A 20,978-nucleotide genomic window follows, 5' to 3' on the forward strand; every position below is an offset into this window, starting at 1 on the left:
GGTCATTTATTTGAGATCTTTCTGTGTTTTTAATATATTCAGTCATAGCTATAAACTTTCCCCTTAGGACTGCCTTTGCTATGTTCCATAGGTTCTGTTATGTTGTGTTTTCTTTCTTGTTAAATTCCCTGAACTTTTTGACTTCCTCTCTTATTTCTTCACTGACTCACTGATCTCTTATTTCTTCACTGACTCACTGACCCACTGATCATGGTGCAATGTGCTCGTGTTTTAGTATTTTCTGCTGCTTCTTTTGTTGTTGACTTCTAGTTTTATTGGTGTGGTGAGACAGTATGCAGGGTGTTATTTCAACTTTTTTATATTTGTTAAGACCTGCTTTGTGACCTAAAATATGATCTATTTTGTAGAAAGTTCCATGGGCTGCTGAGAAGAATGTATATTGTGCTGTTGCAGAATGGAATACTCTGTAGACATCTGTCAGGTCCATTTGATCTATGGTATCATTCAACTCTAGAGTTTCTTTTTCGATTTTTTTGTCTGGATGACTGATATACTGGTGATAGAGGAATATTGAACTCTCCCACCATAACTGTGCTGGGGACTATCTGTGTTTTTAAGTCCAGTAGTGTATGTTTAATGAAGTTGGATGTCCTGACATTAGGCTCATATAAGTTAACAATTGTTATTTCCTTTTGATGTATTGCTTCTTTTATTAGAATGAAGTAACCTTCTTTGTCTCTTCTGAATAATTTAGGTTTGAAGTCTACTTTATCTGATGTAAGTATTGCTCCTTCTGCCTATTTTGGGGGGCCATTAGCTTGGTAAATCTTCTTCTACACTTTCACCCTAAGGCAATGTTTCTTTCTGTCTGTAAGGTAAATTTCTTGTAAACAACAAATTTTGGGTCTTCCTTTTTAATCCAGTTTTCTAATTGTTGTGTTTTTAGGGGGGAGTTGAGTCCATTAACATTCAGTGCTAATATTGATTGGTATGTGGTGATTCCTGCCATTTAGTTGTTTTTGTTGAGTAAGGGTTTGTGTGTGTGCAACTAATCCTATGCTACTCTTTGATTGCTTGTCTGCTCTTCTCTTGAGGTTTAGTAATTCCTATCCCTTCATGACTATGTTTGTTTTCATCTTCTGTGTTTAGGATTCCTTTCAGAATCTTTTGTAGTGGTGGTTTAGTGGTCATGTATTGTTTTAGTTGCTGTTTATCATGGAAGGTTTTTAATTCCTCCTTCAATTTTGAATGATAACTTTGCTAGGTAGAGTATCAGAGGACTGAAATTGTTTTCTTTCAGTGCTTAAAATACTTCACTCCATGCTCTCTTGTTTTTAAGGTTTCTGTTGAGCAATCTGCTGTTATTTTGATGGTTTAATCTTTATATGTTATTTTGTTTTTTTCTCTTACAGCCTTCAATATTCTTTCCTTATTTTTTGTGCTAATAATTTTCACTTTAATATGCTGTGGAGAGGTTCTATTTTGGGCATATCTGTTTGGTGTCATGAAGGCTTCCTCTATGTGAATGTGCATCTCTTGGGAAATTTTCTGCTATTGTTTTGTTGAATCTTTTACCTACACTTTTGGCTTGTACCTCTTCTCATTCTTTGATGCCCATGATTTGAAGGCTTGGTCTTTCCACAGCAGCAATTCTTAAAGTATGGTCCCTGGCCCACCAACACCAGTATCACCTGGAAACATGCTAGAAATGCACATTTCAGGACCCCATCCTAGTCTTACTGAATGAAGAGCTCTGTGGGTGGGACATAGAAATCTGTCTTGTAGGAAGCCTTGAAGGGATTCTGATACATGCTGATATATGATAAAGTTTGGGAATAAATAGTCTACTAATGTACTTCAAATTCCCTTAGTGTAATAACTCTATGGCTTTTGAAGGGGTCTGTGTGAATGTACCTTCCTTTTTCTACCCTGAATTTGTTTTTGTTAGAATTAATGGGACACTCAGTCCTTCTGTATTTGACATGCTTTAACACTCAAACTAGATCATACTTCTAGCCAAGTACTCGTGGCTCATGCCTGTTATCCTAGCTTCTTGGGAGGCTGAGATCTGGAGGATTCTGTTTTGAGACCAGCCTGGGCCAAAAGCTCACAAGACCCCATTTCTTTCTCTCTCATACTGGGGTTTGAACTCAGGGTTTCACACTTGCTAGACAGGCACTCTACTGCTTGACCCATACCTTCAGCCCTCAAGACCACATCTCAACCAGTAATTGGGCCTGGTAGAGCATGTCTGTCATCCCAAGCTATGTGGGAGTCTGAGATCAGGAGGATTGTGGTTCCAAGCTAGCCTGATCAAAAACATTTGGGAGACTTTATCTTAAAAGAAAATGGTGTGGTGGCTCTTGCCTGTCATCCCAGCTGTGGCAGGAAGCCTAAAATAGGAGAAGTGAAGTCCCAGCCCATGTGGGCAAAAAGCCAGACACTATCTCTAAAATAACCAGAGCAAAAAGGCTGGCAATGTGGCTTAAGCAATAGAGTGCTTGCCTTGCAAGCACAAAGCCTTGAGTTCAAGCTCTAGTACTACCAAAAGAAAAAAAATGAGTCTGTGGACATCTGGTTTTGTTCTTGATTTTAAAGGAAATGGCTTCAGTTTTTCCACATTTGGTATGATGTTGGCTATAGGTTTATTTTATATATCCTTCATTATGTTGTCATACATTCCTTCTATTCCTAGTTCCTTCAGTGCTTTTGTCATAAAGGGATTTTGAATTTTGTCAAAGGCTTTTTTTCTACACCTATTGAAATCATCATGTGGTTTTTGTCATTTATTCTGTTTGTGTGCTGTATTATATTTATTGTTCTGCATATGTTGAACCATCCTTGCATCACTAGAATGATGTCAACTTGATCATGGTGTATGATCTTTTTAATGTGTTGTTGAATTCATCTTGTATTTTATTGAGAATTTTTGCATTCATATTCATCAAGGTAATAAGATCTTAATTTTCATTTTGGTTGTGTCCTTGCTCACTTTTGGTATCAAGATAATACTGGCCTTATACAATGAGTTTGGTGGTGTTACTTCCCTTTCTGTTTCATGGAATAGCTTGAGGAACAGTGGTGTTAATTCTTTAAAAAATTCTTTAAAGGGCTAGAAGAATGCAATAGTGAATTCCTCTGGACCTGGGTTTTTCTTTGTTGGAAGATTCTATTACTGCCTCAGTTACATTACTTGTTATAGATCTGTTTGGATATTTTTTTATCTTCTTGGTTCAATTTTGGTATGTCATATGCATCTGGTAATTTATCAATTTCATCTAGATTTCCCAGTTTATTAGAACATAGGTTTTCAAAGTATTCACTAATGAGCCTTGGATTTCATTCATATTTGTGATAGCTCCTTCTTTTACTCTAATTTTGGACTTCTCCTTTCTTTTGGTTAGTTTGGCTAAGGATTTTTAAATCTTGTTTAACTTTCCAAAGAATGATCTTTTTTGTTTCATCGATTCTTTGCACTGTTCTTTTAGTCTCCATTTCATTAATTTCTTCCCTTTAACCTTTCTTTCTTCCTACTGCTTTAGGGTTTGGCTTGTTACTCATTTTCTAAGGGTTTGATGTGTATCAGTAGGTTATTTATTTGAGATGTCTTCTTTTTTTAATGTAGGCATTCATAACTATAAACTTTCCTTTTATTAGTGCTTTGGCTATGTTTGTAAGGTTCTTACAAACATAGAAAAATATTTATTTATTAGCATATTATAGTTTTACCAGGGGTAACTGTGACATTTACAAAAAATTCACCTACTCCATCCTTCTTCTTCATCTCCTCTTACCCCCTTCCAAGAACAATTTCAACAGGTCTCATTGTTCCACCTTCACACATGAATACACAGTATTTCCATCATATTCACTCCTCCTTTACCCTTTCCTTATGCTCTTCCCCCCTCCTACTGGCACCAACCCCCAGACAGGACCTGTATTTTGCTTTCTGTCCTTCATTTTTAAAAAAGATATTTTTATTTGTTTATGGTGGTTATATAGGGAGTTTAATTGTGACATTTCCTTACATACATGTATTATACCCCAATTTGGTTCATTCCCTCCATTGTTCTCCTTTCTACCTCAGTGCTTTTCTTATGGTGATTTTAACAGGTTTGAGTGTTCTCTATTCATACTAGTATAGAAAGTACATCAGTCATATTCACCTTCTTTATATTCTCTTGATGCATTGTTCCCTTTATCAATAATAAAAAAACAACAACCAGGGCTTGTTTTTCTACCATTCTATGTCTCTTGATGGGAGATTCAGATCATTAATAATTAGAGTTATTGTTGAAAGGTATGTACTAAATCATGCCGTTTTGATTCTTCCCTACTCCTCATTTGCTTATCTACTCATCTAGCAGGGTTATTCTCTTTCATATATTCTTCATTACATTTATCTTTTTCTCTAAGGATTCCTATATGTATCTTCTGCAGTGCTGGTTTAGTAGTTATAAAATCCCTTAGTTTTTGTTTATTATGGAAGTTTTTAAAAAAAAATTCTCCTTTACGTTATGAAAGGAAGCTTTGCTGGATACATTAACCAAGGTTTGCAGTGATTATCTTTCAGGGCTTGAAATACATCATTCCATTCCCTCCTGGCTTTTAAGGTTTCTGGTAAGAAATCTGTTATTCCAGTGGATTTACTTTTATATGTGACTTGGTGCTTCTTTCTTGCAACTTGCAGTATTCTTTTTTATGAAAAGAATATCTAAGAAGGTATACATAAGGCCTTAACTATAATATCCCTTAGAGAGGTTTTACCTGGTTTTGTCTGTTTGGAGTCCTAAAAGCCTCCTATATCTAGATGATCATCCCTTTCGCCAGATTTGGGGAGTTTTCTGTTACTGGTTTATTGAATGTGTCTCTCTTCTTTTAATTTACCCTCTTCTTCCTCCTTCTTATTCTTTCCTTCTCTCCTTCAACTCTTCCTTCTCTTCCAATTCCTTCTCCTTCTTCTTGATCTTTTTGTTGCTCCTCTTCTTCTTTCTCTTCCTCCCCTTCCTCCCACCTCAATCCTTCTCCTTTGCCTATGCTTCATAGGTTTGGTTTTCTAATGGTGCCCTAGAAGTTTTGCATATTCCATTAATACTTCTTTACTTTTTAATCTATCTTTACTTGAATGCATTATTACATCCACCTTGTCTTCAAGACCTGATGGTCTGTCTTCAATTTGATCCAATCTAATGGAGAGACTTTCAACTGAGATTTTAACTTATTGAACTTTCATTTCCAGAATTTCATTTTGATTTTTTGAGGATTTGTATTTCTTTATTGAATTCTTTTATATCCTGCATTGTCTTCCTGAGTTAATATATCTATTTACTTGTATTCTCCTGGAATTCATTGATTCAAGTATTTATTTGTGTACTTTTTAATTTCATACATCATTCTTATAATTATTTTTTGAGTTCTTTATTCAGGACTTCATTCACTTCACTATCATTATGGATTGCATATCTTCCTTGGGATTTGCTCATCTGAGGTCAAGTCATTCATTGGAAGTTTTAATCAATTATAGTCTTTCAGTTGAAATATTTTCAGTATTCAGTCAGGATAGTATAGTGGCAGGCTTGAGGTACTATTTCTCACCCTTGGGCTTGGGGAATGGCTCAGTAGCCAAGCATTCACCCACAAAATTATGGCACTGGGCCTGATCACCAGCCTTGCTCAGATGGAAGAAAACTAGCTTAAGTGTCTTTTAGAAGGCTCGGTTGTCTGATGCTGGGCTTCTTCCACTGTAGAAGCTTCCTTTTTGTGAAATGTGAGCCCCTCATGGCTTTAGATAACTTTAAAGAATATGTATGGGCTGGGAAGGTTCCCACATGCCCCTCTCCACCTAATATGTATCCTCAGGGGCAAGTAGCCCCTGAATGTGTCAAATAATTTGGGGAAATCACTGACTTCTGCACTGGTAGGGGAAGAAATGAGGGACAAAGACACTCTGCAATCTTGTCTCAATGCTTTTGGATCTGCCTAGGTATTCACCTTGCTGTGAGGGGAGTAGCTATGGAATCACCTGCTAAGGAGGGCCTGGGCTCAGTTCTCTCATTACTATCTGGCAATACTCACTCACCAGGAAGCTGTTCCTGGAAGTGGGTCTCAGTTCTTTCAGTTTCTGTTCAACAGTGTTCTGTTTTACTCTTTTGCCTGTTTCTCCATGCTTTTCAGCTGTCTTGCCACCTCTTTTGTAATTACCAATACTCTTTATCTCTCTCTTCAGAATATAGTCTGTCCTTGGATACCTGATTTTTTTCACTCATGGAATCAAAATGGAGGGCACTTCTGATCCATCATCTTGCCATGCCCCTCTGAACTGGAGATTTTTATTTGTTTTTTGAGGTAGTTTCTCACTCTGTAGTCCAGGTTGTCCTAGAACTTGCAATACTCTTCTCAGCCTCTAAGTGCTGGGATTTGGTATACTGAAAATTTTGGGGCTCCATCTTGCCTTTCAGGAATGAAGAACTGTGAAGATGGGACATAGAAATCTATAGTTTAGCAAGGCTTGAGGTTCTGGATTGTGCCACAACACCACATCACATATTTATTTTGGGAAATCAATCTCAGAGATTGTAGTTTATAGGAGAATATGTTGCTTTTCTTTATTCTTTGTGTGATTGGTCTTCTCAAAGGATTTTTGGGGATATCAAATCAAATAACATTTACAATGCTTTGGATATAAAGTAGTACTTTACAAGTGTAAGGTGGTATTATTTGCAGTAATGTAATAAATTCTATTTGTTATAACTTAAAGCAATGATGTTTAATATTATGAGCTATGTTTTGGATATGGCAAGTGTGATGACTTGGCTGTTTGGTAATGGGATTTCAGTAATGTATGACAAGCAGTTTCCATTATTTTTATTTGTGTTATGAACTCAAGATTTATAGCATATTTGATTACTTAGTAACAAATTTGATTCCTATGTTTATATTATAGTATAGGAAGAGAAGAGACATGTGGTGGGCTCACACCACACTTGTCAACATTTCAATAACGAATGGAATCCCATTCAAGTTCCTAAGACATTTGTATGGGTTTCTGCAGGGAAGACTAATTTAAAAATTCAGGGATAACCTTGGTTTTTATTTAAATAACTTAGATGTTTATTACATTATTTGTTTGATATTATTTTTGCTTTCTTGCTAGATTGATTATAGCACATTTGTGGGACTATAACAAATTATACTTTATTACTATTATAAGTCTTAAACTAAGCTAAGGAAATCAGAAAGAAATTATACAAATTAAACCTTTTGCAATTTAAATACAAACAAAAGAGTATTTTATGACCATAAAATAACATTTGTGTTAGCCTGCACGTGAGTGAACTGTAAGTTGCAAGTATAATACAATGTACCTTAGGATTTCTCTTTTAGAGCTGCTTAGCAGAATCTCTCAAGGAAAGAGATAAAAATGGAAAGCTTTTCCATTCTATAAGAATCTTAGAAGTTTTCTGTGAGGGTTTTGAGGGATTACATCTCCTCTTCTGTGTGCATTTGCCAAGATAGAATAACACATACACAGAAAACAATAAGCAAACAAAGTCCAACTCTCACACATACTGTGCTTTGAGATTTTTTCAAATTATATTGACACCATAGTTGATAAGCATATTACTGAGTGAAAGAGGTACTTGTTCAGACTTGACAGGAGTTCTGAAGAAGATAGCCACAAACCCTGCATTGTTTAAATACAGGCACATCTTTGTAATGTTTGTGTATATATATTAATACTGAGTTTGTGCTTTATTTGTATTTGTTTGTCCCACTATTCTAGGATATTAATAGAAAAAGTACGAATGTGGTGGAATCATGGGGTGGAACCAAAGAAAAACAAGCATATACCCACATCATCTTCAAGAATGCAACATTTACATTTACCTGGGCATTCCAGCGAACTAATCAAGGCCAAGATGTAAGTTAAAAGTACTTTATTATTATTTTTAAAACACAGAGAGGATGTCCCCTTGGAGATGCATGCAAAGTAATCATTCAAATCTTGAGAAAACTTAGCTCTTTATTGATGTGGAATCAATCATTTGAATATGTAATGGATTGCTGTAAAATGGTAATTTTTTATTATTTGAGAGTAAGAATGTATGAAATGGATGGGATGACACAATGTATCTTTCAATAATTCTAAAGTCTGAACAAATGCAATTATTGAAACTTAAGAGAAAATTTAATTTTGTAGTTACTTAATAATGTGTATTTCAAGCTTTCTGAGACTTTGAAAAGGTTGGTATCTTTCTTCCTATTCCTCTAATGATCTGATATTTGTCTAGGAGCCATTACCTAATGCTGCTTTTTATTATGGTAACAATATCTCTTCTTAGAGAATGGATATGTACAGATGATTGGTTTAACACAGGGAATCATTTCCTTTCTTTTACTTTTCCTGCTAACATAGACATAATACTTTCCCTAAGTAAATTCCAATAGTAGCAGGAATGTTATTTTTGTGGATCTCTTAGAAGTGACCTTTCAAGGTAAGAACCAGCTAGATCTCTTATTCAGAATTGGCTTTATTGCTGTGGTGGCAAGTGTAGTGTATTTCTCTTTTCTCTTCAGACTTTCAGTGGGAATTCATGCTCCAGATTTTGTTTGACTCCAGTTGTTCATTAGGAAGGTTCACATACCATGTTGTGAGGATGACCATGTGATGAACCCTACCAATTCTTTACCTTCATTTTATCTTCGCCCCGAAAAAGAACATTAAGTAGTCTGGGGTAATACTGTGCCAATAGTGATGCTCACTGGATATTGCTTCCTAGTCCACAGCTTTTCAGTGAAGATCAGAATATGTTGGCTAGGGAAAGGGCTTGATCCAAAAATGAAGGCTCAAGAAAATGGTGGGATTCTATCAGTTATTACACAGTGTTTGCATGAGGAAATGAGATCCAAGATTTTGTAATCACTAGTTCAAGGCTTTTCCACCTGACTATGCTGTCAATATCCTAATGTGTCATGAGTTTAATGATGAGAGAAAAAGTTTTTTTCTCTATTAAAGTAGACCAGTTCTTACAGACATAAATTCTATAAATATGCTAAGGCTTATACCAGTTATGATATGCCTAATGCCAATTATGGCAAAACTCCTAGAATTCCATTGCTGTGGAAATTAGTTCCTAAGTGTAAAGATTTGGTTTTTTTTTTTTTAGAAGAATGAAAAAGGAGTGATATTGATCCTTTGGTTGTTGGCCATCAATTACAAAATATTAGACTGGAAAATTTCGCTTACTTTTGTGATAGCAGCATAAAACCATAACCTGCTTGTATAAGTAAGCTTCAAGGCAGAAGTCGTTACTTTCTGCTCTCTTTTTAGAATAGACGGTTCGTCAATGACATGGTGAAGATTTATTCCATCACAGCCACTAATGCAGTGGATGGGGTGGCGTCTTCATGCCGTGCCTGTGCCCTCGGTTCTGAACAGTCGGGTTCCTCATGTGTCCCCTGCCCCCCAGGCCACTACATTGAGAAAGAGACCAACCAGTGCAAGGAGTGCCCACCTGGCACCTACCTGTCTATGCATCAAGTCTATGGCAAAGAGGCTTGTATTCCCTGTGGGCCTGGAAGTAAAAGCACTCGGGTAAGTGGGTCTGCATCTCAGTTATCACCACAAAAGCACGTTTGAATAGGAAACCAGAGGCTCTCCTTAATGTTTCTCCAGGAGCAATGGAGTTGCTCTATACTATGCAAAATGCTTTTCATTATTTTTCCTGTTTTATCTTCTCTTATATTTATTGAGAACTGAATATGTGCTCTGAAAGCGCTAGTTACTAGGGACATAAAATAAGAAAAACACTCAAATAAGAATGCTTCTCAATGCTGGGTGCTGGTGGCTCATGCCTGTAATACTAGCTATTCAGGAGGCAGAGATCAGGAGGACTGTGGTTCAAAGCCAGCCTAAAGAACTTATCTTGAAAAAACACTTCACAAAAAAGGACTGGTGGAGTGGCTCAAGGTGTAGGCCCTGAGTTCAAGCCCCAGTACTGCAAAGTAAAATGCTTCCCAAAATATTAAAAATTGATTTCTTGTGCATTGCCAGGATAAAGCAAGTGAACTACTTTTGTAGACTGGCTACAGGAGTTATCTGGGAATCATCAAGTATATCTTTCAACAATTTACAGACAAAGATTAATGCTGTATTTTGGGTGACAGAAAATCTTTTTCTCTATAAGTTGGCATAACCTTTTATTATTTTTTTGAAATGCCTTTGTAGAAGTAACTAATTTGAGAAACTCCCTGACTTAAAAAATTCTGAATTCTCTGAACTTTGCCTAGAAAACTCTACTTTACAAATCCTCTTTAATAGAGTGAAAAAATATAGCCAAGACAAAATTACTGAAAATTCTTATACCTAGAACTTTTTTTGAAAAACATTTTTAGTAGCAGTTGATGCTTGCTTTCTTGCAATATTGTTTCTTTATGTTTCTTCATCTTTAAACAAAGGACCATTCAGTTTGCTACAGTGACTGCTTTTTCTACCATGAAAAAGAAAACCAGAGTTTGCACTATGACTTCAGCAACCTCAGCAGTGTGGGTTCATTAATGAATGGTCCCAGCTTCACCTCCAAAGGAACAAAATACTTCCATTTCTTCAACATCAGCTTATGTGGGCATGAGGTGAGTTCTGATTATCCAGGTGAGATATAGCTATATTGTAGCTCTATGTAGAAATTTTCTTTGTTGATGGACCCATAATATCTCTATGGGAACTAAAGCCAATATCAGGAACTGAACTTTCTTTAAATCCTCTGTTTCCTCATATCATACTGACAGCTTTCTCTACCAGAGACAACCTCATCGTGTTCTTAGTTCATGAAGGTGCTTATCCAGTCAGCTGAACCCCAGGTGTTGGAGCTATGGTATAGTGCATTGAGGATCTTTTTTTCTTTTTGTGTGGTAGGCACTAAAAGTGAATCAGGCTTGTCACCTCATTTTTTATGCAGGCAGTTATGGTTTGAGAAAGTTTTAGCATAGCTTATTGTATTTGTGATGGTTTTTTTTGTGTGTGTGTGTGTGTGTCTACTGGGGTATGAACTCAGGGCTTTACACTTGCAAAGCAGGTGCTCTACTGCTTGAGCCACAACTCCAGTCCTTGTTATGATTCTTTAGAGAGATAGAAAATTATATATATATATATAATGAGAAAAGATTTATTAGGAGAATTGGTACACATGATTATGGAGACTGAGAAGTCTTATGACAGGCTATGAGCTGGAGACCCTGGGATGTTGATAGCATGACTCATCATGCTATCATGACTTAAGTCTAAGTCCAAATGCCTCAGAACCAGAGAAGCCAATGGTGTAACTCTCAGTCTGAGACTGAAGGCCTAAATACATTAGGGGCTGCTTGTGTAAGCTCTGGAGTCTTGAGGCCAGATAGTCTGGAGTTCTAATGTGCCTAGGAGGGAGCTCCAGGAGCAAGAAAAAGTATTTTCCTCTCCCTTTTAGTTTTACCTTGGTCCCAGTCAATTGAATGGTGCCTATTCACCTTGAGAGTAGATCTTCCCTATCCAGTCAACCAGTCTACACACAAGTGTCCTCTAGAAACAGCCTCACATACTCACCCAGCATTAATGCTTTTCCAGTTACCTAGGAATTCCTTAATCCAATCCAGTTGACACTTAAAATTAACCATCACAAAGTTTTCCAAGAGAAAGTTTGTTCAAAAAAAAAGAGGAGGTATGCAGGCCAAATGTTAATTGAGAAGCTAGCCTTTGCTAATAAATATTTATTTTGGGAGGAAGAAGTAGAACTTTGATATTGTTCATAGGAAAGGTAGAGGACTATGTGTCCAATATTCTTATTGTTGTGAGGTTGTGTTTGAAAAGAATATAGTATGTGTGTGTGTGTGTGTGTGTGTATACACAAAGCTATGTATAACAAAGATGAAAATAAAATGAGGCATATCTTCCATATGCATATTGATGCCTACATATCCAATTGTCTTCATTTTGAGATGATTTGACAAACTTGCTCAAAGTAAAAAAAGAGAGAGAGAGATCTGATTACCACAGAAGTTACATGGTATGCATTTGTCCTGTTATGACTTTACATGTGGTGATCCAACATACTCACTAGATTGTTTGCTCAATCAACTCAATACATACACAATGAATGTTATATGAAAGATACTATGTGAGGTAGCCAAAGATATTAATTTCATTTTCTGTTGTATTTCTCAATCTTATTCTCATATCGTTGCTATCTTTTTTCCATATTCTCTGTTCTTCCCTTATGTGTTCTTTCTTTTTATTCTCTTTCGTTTTCTTTTAGTCTCTGTTATTTTCCCCTTTCTTTCTTGAGTGCTTTCTCTCTGCTTTTTCCCATTTTTTCTTGTCTTCAACAATTTATGTTTAGTTAATATGTATTGTTAACTAAATACAGAGAAGACTTGATGGAGGGAGACAAATTTATAAGTTAGAATTTAATGTTGCATAGAAATCTTTATACTTTTTACCTACCCGTGCATACTCAAAGGTAAATAAAACAGCTTTACCATTTTATTTTTACATTTCTTTGTAGAAATAATGAAGTAGGTTCTTTGCAGTGAGCCTATAGTATATTTAAAGATATTATGTTTAAAAGGTCTTCTGATTTTTATAAATTTTGCTTTCCAACTAACTCCCAAATGATTAATAAATTAACTCCTTGTAATCTCTTCACTTTGCTGTATTAGGAAACAGATATACTTCATTGAATCTGTGATTAAGTGAATAAGAACATTTTTAGTGACTGTTTAGAATTCAGATGTCCTAGGATTCTGCTGTAAAGTGGCTTCCAGGCTTTCTTCTTCTGCCTTCACATTACCTTTCTGCCACACTTAGGCCTGTGAAGGAGAAGGGAGAGCTGGTGAGGGTTTTACCTTTGAATTAAAACCCTCACCAGCAGTAGTTTTCTGTTTTCTTTGCATGCATTGTTATTATGTGAATTGAATGTTTCATAGATGACTGTTGTTTCCTGAGTTTACCTGGCTTTCATACAACACAAATGACTTGTGCAATGGGAGGAACAGTGCATTTGAAATAACCACAGTGACTCTCAACCCTTGGAATAGCCTTGAGAGCTTTTAAAAAATGATGCCTGGACCTCAACCCAGGCCAATTAAATCGGGATCTGTGTGTGAGGGGAGAGTCACTGTTCTGCTAGAGTTGCTAGCTAACTGAGATTAGAGAATGACCCTCAGTAAAACCTCTCACTTGTGAATTTATTTTCTTAGGGGAAGAAGATGGCTCTCTGTACCAACAACATATCAGACTTTACAGTAAAAGAAATGGTGACAGGATCAGATGATTACACCAATTTGGTAGGAGCATTTGTGTGCCAGTCAACTATTATTCCTTCTGAAAGTAAGGGTTTCCGAGCAGCCTTATCATCCCAGTCCATCATTCTAGCAGACACATTTTTAGGTAAGCTTCCATTGGTTAATATATGCATGCCTACTCTTATTCTAATATGATGGTAACAAGTTGTCATTGTATGGGTGTTTACCATAGATAGTCAAGGCTTGCAGGTAATTTAAAATTGTCATTTTGTAAAGTGATTAAAAAGTTCTCAAGAATGGGGTCTATTAATCAATCTCAGAGAGTATAAGAAGATTCTGAATTTATGTATTAAATTATTGTGATATGTTTTCTGAGGGTCTGAGGCCTTCATCAGATTTTCTAGGAGTTTAAGAGAGAAAATAATTTTAAAAATAAAAAGAAAACCAAAGAACATTAAACATGCACAATCTTATATATATGCCACTAGTTTTCATCAACTGTTCTTATACCAGAAGTTAGCTATAGCAAAAGTGAGGTGCTGAATTTTATTCTCAAGTGCCACCTTTTGTCTGTGGTCCTAGAAGGTAAAGGAAAGTTTTAAGAATTCAGGTCCTTAATGATTGTTAGGAATCAAGTTCATTTAGAAACTCTGGGATGGTGGTTGGACATATATTTTTTAAGAAACTCCATAGTTGATTCTAATATGCAGCTGGATTTGAGAACCATTGCTACTGCCTCAAGAAGAATCTAACTTCACATTTCAGCACTAAGGCCAGTTACTAGGCTTGTGCTAAGCATTAGGACTCTTAGACACTAGTGTTGTTATTTTTGGAGTTTTAGTTCTACTGTCATTTTACCTACAAGGGATAGGAAAAAAAATCTTACTTTTCTGTTTATGAGGTCAAGCAAATTTTAGAGTTCTCATCTGGAAATTATTAGAACAAACTTTTTTTTTTTGAGATATGGTCTTGCTATGTTACCCAGACTGGCCTTGCACTCCTGAGTTCAAGAGATTCTCTTGCCCTAGCCTTTAGAGTAGCTGGAACTACAGGTGTGCACCACCACACACGACTGGGAAGAAAAAAATTTGCTTTGTGAAATGTGTCTACATGAAATGTGAGCAAAAAATAGCTATATTAGCAAAGTAGTTCTGCTTGCTTGACAAAGTTTAGCAAAAGAAAACAATTTTAATAGTAGATTTTAAAAATATTTAAACCAAAGAGACTAAAGATCATCTAAATTACTGTATGCACTTTACATGCACTTTACAGATTCCAGAAATAAGACCTACAAAGGTGAAATGACTTAAGCTATAAGGCTAAGGAGTATAATCTTTTTATTCTGGAGACTGTGGAAAGTTTCTTATTTTTACCAGGAATGCATTAAGTTAATACAGTATTTCTGATAAAATGACAGACATCAAAGTACAGCTATTTGCTACCTAGACATACAAAGACTAAATAAACCTAATTTTCTCATATTGCTTAATAGTTTCTTTTTTAATACCATCTAGGAGTGACCGTTGAAACCACTTTGCAAAACATTAATATAAAGGAAGATATATTTCCAGTTTCTCCAAGCCAAATACCAGATGTGAATTTCTTTTATAAGTAAGTGAAGATGCTGCTTTCTTAACTATATTTTGTTTCAAAAGAACTCTCTGTGGATATGAATTTTATTTCTCATTCTGAATTTTAAGCTCCTAGTGGCAGGGAAGATATATGATGTCACCTCAGGGTGTATAATATGGTAGCTTGTACTTAATAGGTAATAAAAATTGGCCATTAAATGACAGTAAAAAGTAAGATGCATAGGAAATTTGAAAGACTTATGCAATTTCTCTCAAATGTATATAATAAATATATATTCTTTTAAATTAGACAACAAAGAAACTCTAGTTCATTGACTAGGTAGTAATTACTAATTAATGCATCAGCATACATAGAAATGACCCCTGTCACTTTTGAAAACATTTAATCATAATTTTGAGAAAATTATAATAGCTTTATTAAACACCTTGATGATAGCTTATCAACTTGAAAATGAACTGAATTTGCATGAAAATTCTAAATTAGTGAACCTTAAAATATTTTTCTTTTTCATTTGCCCCTAGGGCATGAAAGTAAGTATACACATTGTACTTTTAATCTGTACAGTATCTGTCTTTAAAAATATTATTTGCTTTGCAATAGGTCTTCCACAACTACAACATCTTGTATTAATGGCCGATCAACTGCCGTGAAAATGAGGTGTAATCCTACTAAACCTGGAGCAGGTGTGATTTCAGTCCCCAGGTATTCTTCTTTCTACAGGGTGATTACGCATATGTATGTATTTATTTTCAGAAGAAAAAGTCTTCAGAATATTACTATTTAAGATACATTCTTAATAGAAATAAAGCAGAACAAGAGCAAAAGAGCCTATAGGTTTTTTGTTGTAGGGATGTGTTGGAGCACTGAATAGTAAGAGTAGACCTTGTTCAATCTCCACACTTCTCCATCTCTTCAGTGACATACCCTTGTCTTATTGTCCTTAAGTGCTTAATTCTCCTGTAAGTTGTTTAGGAAATATATAATCAATTAGGTTTGTATCTTTTTTTTTTTATTCTTACTGTTTAGCCTCGATTTCTTGAGAACTGGATTAGGTTTTCCTGGAGTATAATGCTAGCTCAAGAACTAACTAGCTAGGTTATCTAGTGTAACTAAGCAAACCTCTGAGTAATGGTTTCTTCCTCTGGAAGGAGATGGAGCCAAGGTAGGGTAATTTCTAGGATTCATTTCTAACTCTTTAGGTTTCTGATTAATGGTAGAAGTCTGACCTATAGAACCTAGTGCAGTTCATTTAACTTATTGGCACTGAGGTACCAGCTCTCCATAGCCTAGATATAGTTAATAGAATCTACACTGGGTGGAACACTAGGAGAACATAGCAATTTCCTGGGCTCAGAAATGTATCAACTTAAAGACTGCTTTCATGGAAAGAGGAACACTTAAGTGTCTCCTGATTTTAATTTTTCACAGTTATTTATTATTTAGTATGTAGGTTATTTATTTCTATCTTGTCAGGATTAAGATCGTTAGGATCATAGTTTGGTTTCCAGACTTTTTTTTTCCATCAGACTGCAAAAGCATGTAACTTTGAAAAGAAAATGATTAATGTGATTTTGATAATTTCACAATAACCACTGAACAATTTTAGACTATCCTAGTTACATTACATCAGGATTGGAAAACAGCTTAAACATTGTTTAAACTCCATACATATCCTAAAAATAACTACAGTGGTAGCACATCATTTTCGGTTCATTTTGGGCATCTAGGTGCAGCAGCATTCACTTCACTTCTCATCAACTTCATCTCTCCAGATCACATAGAATTAATTATTCTTTTCACGTATTCAAAGTGAGAAAATAATGTTATTCCAGGAACACAGAATAAAAGATAATAGATGGAAGTGAGAGGAACAGGGGGAGACAGGTGTACTTGAGCATCAGAGGATCCCTCCGCCAGCTTTTAAGCCAGAGACCAGGCTGACTTTATGAAAAGGTATGTTCAGAGATTTCAGCACTAAAAGTGTGGGTCTTTCATCATTCTCTGTCCACTGGATAGCTTTGAGTTCAGGTGCTCTTCTACTTTCTGTAGCACTGCTGAGGTCCTTTTCCAGACCTTGCAACTACTCTCTCTGAGTCTAGCCTCTAGCAAACTACCTGCATGGCTTCTGACACCTTATCCAGGTCTCTAACTAAAGACTAAATCTGTCCTTTAGAGAATAAATAACTATCTGTCTCTCAAGGTACATTTTGATGTTTTAATGTAATAATGAAACTAGTGTCATGGGGTTAAATGATGGCATATGGAAAGTTTTTTTTTCCTTATGAGGATAAAAAAAGTTGAATTTCTCTTTTTGACTTCCGGCAATCTTTGCTGTTTAGGGAACTTAGCAGTCTTTGCCAGGGCTTCTCAAGATCTCCTACAGCAGAATACCTTCAGGTATCTATTTTTAAAACTTAAAAAATATCTGGGTGTTGAGAACAGGATTTTTTAAATAAAGAATAAGGTAATAATATGTATCTTAAAATTTGAGAACCATTTGTCTTTACTTATGCTTTATAGATTTTGCTTATTCTTTTTCCTTGAGAAGAATGCTCCAACTATTTTTTTGTATTGATTTTCTTAAAAGCTAATGCAAAATGTTGTGGAATTCAGGGTGGAGTCCTTTCTATGTATGTTGTTAAAAATTTATTTGGGATTGTGATGCACACTCAAGTGTGCAAAATGCTACTGAAAGGAGCTGCTTGAATTCCAGGGTTTACATGTGGTGTTACTTTTCTCTTGACTCAATTTCCCATCAGGGCACAAGGGGGAGCTCAGGGATCAGAACATGAGAAATATTCAGCTTGTCCTGAAATAATTAGATTTTTTTTTTCTTTAGCTGTAGGGCTGAATAAACATTTCCTACTAAATTTTTTCCTACGACAGAAAAAAATCATTAACATAGCCACATTTTTCAGGCTACTTTTGAAGAGGATTTATTTTGTGGTTTTTGGATCATTAAGATTGCTAGGGGAGAAAGAGAAGCTAAACCAGACATTTGGCCCTGAGTATCTCTTACTCGTCGAGAGGTCTTAGAGAGACACTGTGGCAGGGTAGGGACGCCACCCTCAGGAACTCCCCTTCTTGACCAGGAATCTTGGTAAGACAGGTAAAATTGGCTTTAATGGTAGTAATGTTGGTTGGGGTTCTGAATCTTGGTGACTTGGGAACTGTCAAAAGACATTCAGACCTTGGAAAAGGAAAATATTTTGATAAGGATGGGAGAAAAGGGAAATATGTATTCTCCCTGTGTCACACATGAATTTGAGAGGGAGCAGCAAATCATCTGGGCTGCCTACTCATCTGCCATTGGCAACCACAACCTGTCAGTTTGGTCTGGCAAATATACATGGTTTCTAATTCCACCAAGTGTCCAAAAGGAGTGAGACATTTTGGATGAAAAATTAACAGCATTCTGTCTGTGGCAGATGAAATCTAGCAATTAAAGTGAACTTTTGAGATTTTTTTCTAGTGAAGTTTGCTTTGTGGGTAGAGAATAAACTACTAACACAAGGGGCTACAAATATCCCTAAGTAGATACCCTACTAGGCTTCCTCAACCTCGAGTCAAGATCATAGGTGGATGCCTGAGCTGAAGGCACTTATTTCATTAAGAATAATTAGATTTAAACATTGTAGCTAAAAGGCTCTGAACATGAGAAATTTCAGTTAGCAAGAACATTATAAAAAAGGCCTTGTTAGAAAGCTGGCTGAGGGAAACATTTTCTTTCTGATAATAGAGCTGTCCCAACATCTGTGAGATCCTTGAGTTCAACCCATTTTCTTCATGGACTGCAAAACACTGAGGTCCCAAGTGTTATAGATATCAAGCAAAGTAGTCAAGATGGGACAATTTCATGAAGTCTCTTGTTCTTTTCATGCCACTGTGCCTTTCATCTATCATTTTCCCCTCCATTTTCTCATACACAAAGATTTGTAAAGAAACACACTAAACAAAGAAGCAATGGTACATTTACTCAGCAGATCTGTGAGTTATTTGTGACTTCTTTTAAATGGGCTACCTTTCTCAAACAAGGACATCTTTATTAATATTATAAGTTAAAGTAAAAACATATCTTCATTTCTCTATTTTGAAAAAAAATCTCTTCCAAACTCTAAATTCATTTAATTATCAGGGTGGCCTTTGAGTATATTTTATTTCACAAAAGGGATACTTCATAATTCTGTCCTGATAATATTCAATGGTTGAACACTCCAGAGGTTTATACCGTGGCTCTAATTTAGAGTTTTTATACCAAAGAAATAACATCACCTAATATCAAAACCAAGCTGAGGGTATACAAAGTAGTAACTTTAAATGGTGATTAGGTCACAGTGGGGTTAGTGCTCTTATAAGAGAGACCCCAGAGAGCTACATAGCCCCTTCTACCATGTGAGGACACAGAAAGGTAGCACCATCTATGATGCAAGGAGAGAAAGCCATCAGTCAACACTAAATCAGGTGGCACCTTGATCTTGGATTTCACAGCCTCTAGAAATGTAAGGAATAAATTTCTGTTGTTTCTCAGTTACTCAGTTTAATGTACTTTGTTAGAACACCCTGAATAGACTAAGACACAGTTACACTTTTCTGAACAAAATTGAGGCAGGATACAAAGGTGTTTTATGGATCCCATACAAGGGAACATTCTGAAAATACAAGGTATCCTCAGCAGAGAAAGGCTGTTTCTTGAGCTGCCAAATCCGAAGGGAACCACCACCAGCAGGTTACAGACAGTATCATCCATGCCAGAAGATGACAGTATTGGTACCCTGATGTGGGAAACTCCAGTTAAACCCTCAGAAGCTCATGGCTCTGTCCAGCAGTACCCCCAAGAAATGTATCATATTTTAGTATCCAAAACTTAGCTTCCTAAACATGAATTCAACTGAATTCCTGCACATTTCCAGTGCCATTCCAATTCATAAGGTGATACCAGATGCCAGGTAAGGAAACTGGGAAGCCTGTTCCTGTTTATCAATAGAACCAAATCAAGGTCCACCCAGTTGTCCTTTGAATTGGTCTTTTGTCTACTCAGAATTCGCAGCACATCTAACCCTCTAGAACCCCAAGTCAGTCATGATTGTGTACTCTGTCTTTAGACATTTACTCACAAGTTTGTGTAATGACTGAGCAACACATAGGTTATAAAAGAAGTTCCAAAAGTGGGCCCTTTGCATCCAGCTTTAACACCTGGGAGTAGGTGGATATAAACCATGGTGGCACAGATAATCAAAGGGAAAAAATATTTCAAATATTTGGCAATAAGACATTTATCTATTTTGCTAGTTGTACTTTTGTTCTTTTTCTTGGTAAAAGTATTTTTTATTCTCTTGTGCTTTTACTCCCCCCCCCCCTCTTATTTTCATTCTTTAAATGAGAGCAATCGAAACTATTGCTTCCTACTTCTTGCTTCACAGGGAAGGCTTGATTCAAACTGAAACTTAGGTTTATAACAAAGAATCAAATTTGGATGTTTCCCATCTTAAATGATTCACTGGGTTAAAAGAATTGAGGAATTGATTCTAAACTCCTTTTCACCTAAGAGTATCTTTTAAAAAATGAAGTCTACCAAGAATATGCACTGAATCACTATCGTGTTTTGACACTTAATGACAGCCTTATAAAGTAAATCAGTGTCTTGGTTTTTTGTTGAAGTTTCTGTGCTCTTATCAGTTCTCTAGAAAACTATGTGCATTGTTAATAGTCTTTTACATTTTTATAGTGCTTTAAATTTTCTGAAATTATTCTCTCATTTTATCCATTGTAACCAATCTGTGAAGACAATATAGTAGGCATTCAATTTTGACAAATTACAAAAATGAGGCAGAGGGAAAGAGGAGTTGAGTTATTTGTGGGAAAACACAATCATCTCAATGCCCAGTTGTAACCCAGCTCTTCTCTCCAGAGGTTTATGCAACTTTGATTAACTTCCCTTTTCTCAAACTGTAACTTACACTCATTATTCTATTTTCCCTGAAATAAACAGTTTTCATTCTCCCTCTCACCACCCCCCAGTACATACCCCATTAAGACTTACCTGTTGGAAAGATGAAGAAATAACTTGGGGAGGAAAGATTTGGGTGACAGCATATTGCTCATCGTTACCAAATGATCAGAAAATAACTTTTAAAGTTGAAAATCAT

At 35.9% G+C, this 20,978-nt stretch overlaps 1 protein-coding gene across 3 annotated transcripts in view; it reads left to right on the forward strand.

Annotated features, from left to right (window-relative positions):
• The window catches only part of Elapor2 (endosome-lysosome associated apoptosis and autophagy regulator family member 2), a 205,424-nt gene that overhangs the window by 159,425 nt on the left and 25,021 nt on the right, over positions 1–20,978 (forward strand). For all 3 annotated transcript variants that reach the window (XM_074064857.1, XM_074064855.1, XM_074064856.1), the window contains exons 13-18: positions 7,745–7,882; positions 9,293–9,556; positions 10,420–10,593; positions 13,195–13,384; positions 14,754–14,850; positions 15,433–15,534. In XM_074064857.1, coding sequence (XP_073920958.1) covers positions 7,745–7,882; positions 9,293–9,556; positions 10,420–10,593; positions 13,195–13,384; positions 14,754–14,850; positions 15,433–15,534 — 965 coding nt within the window. The remainder of the gene's footprint in view (positions 1–7,744; positions 7,883–9,292; positions 9,557–10,419; positions 10,594–13,194; positions 13,385–14,753; positions 14,851–15,432; positions 15,535–20,978) is intronic.

The sequence above is a fragment of the Castor canadensis genome, chromosome 2 (genome assembly GCF_047511655.1).
Source record: "Castor canadensis chromosome 2, mCasCan1.hap1v2, whole genome shotgun sequence".
Classification (NCBI taxonomy): domain Eukaryota; kingdom Metazoa; phylum Chordata; class Mammalia; order Rodentia; family Castoridae; genus Castor; species Castor canadensis.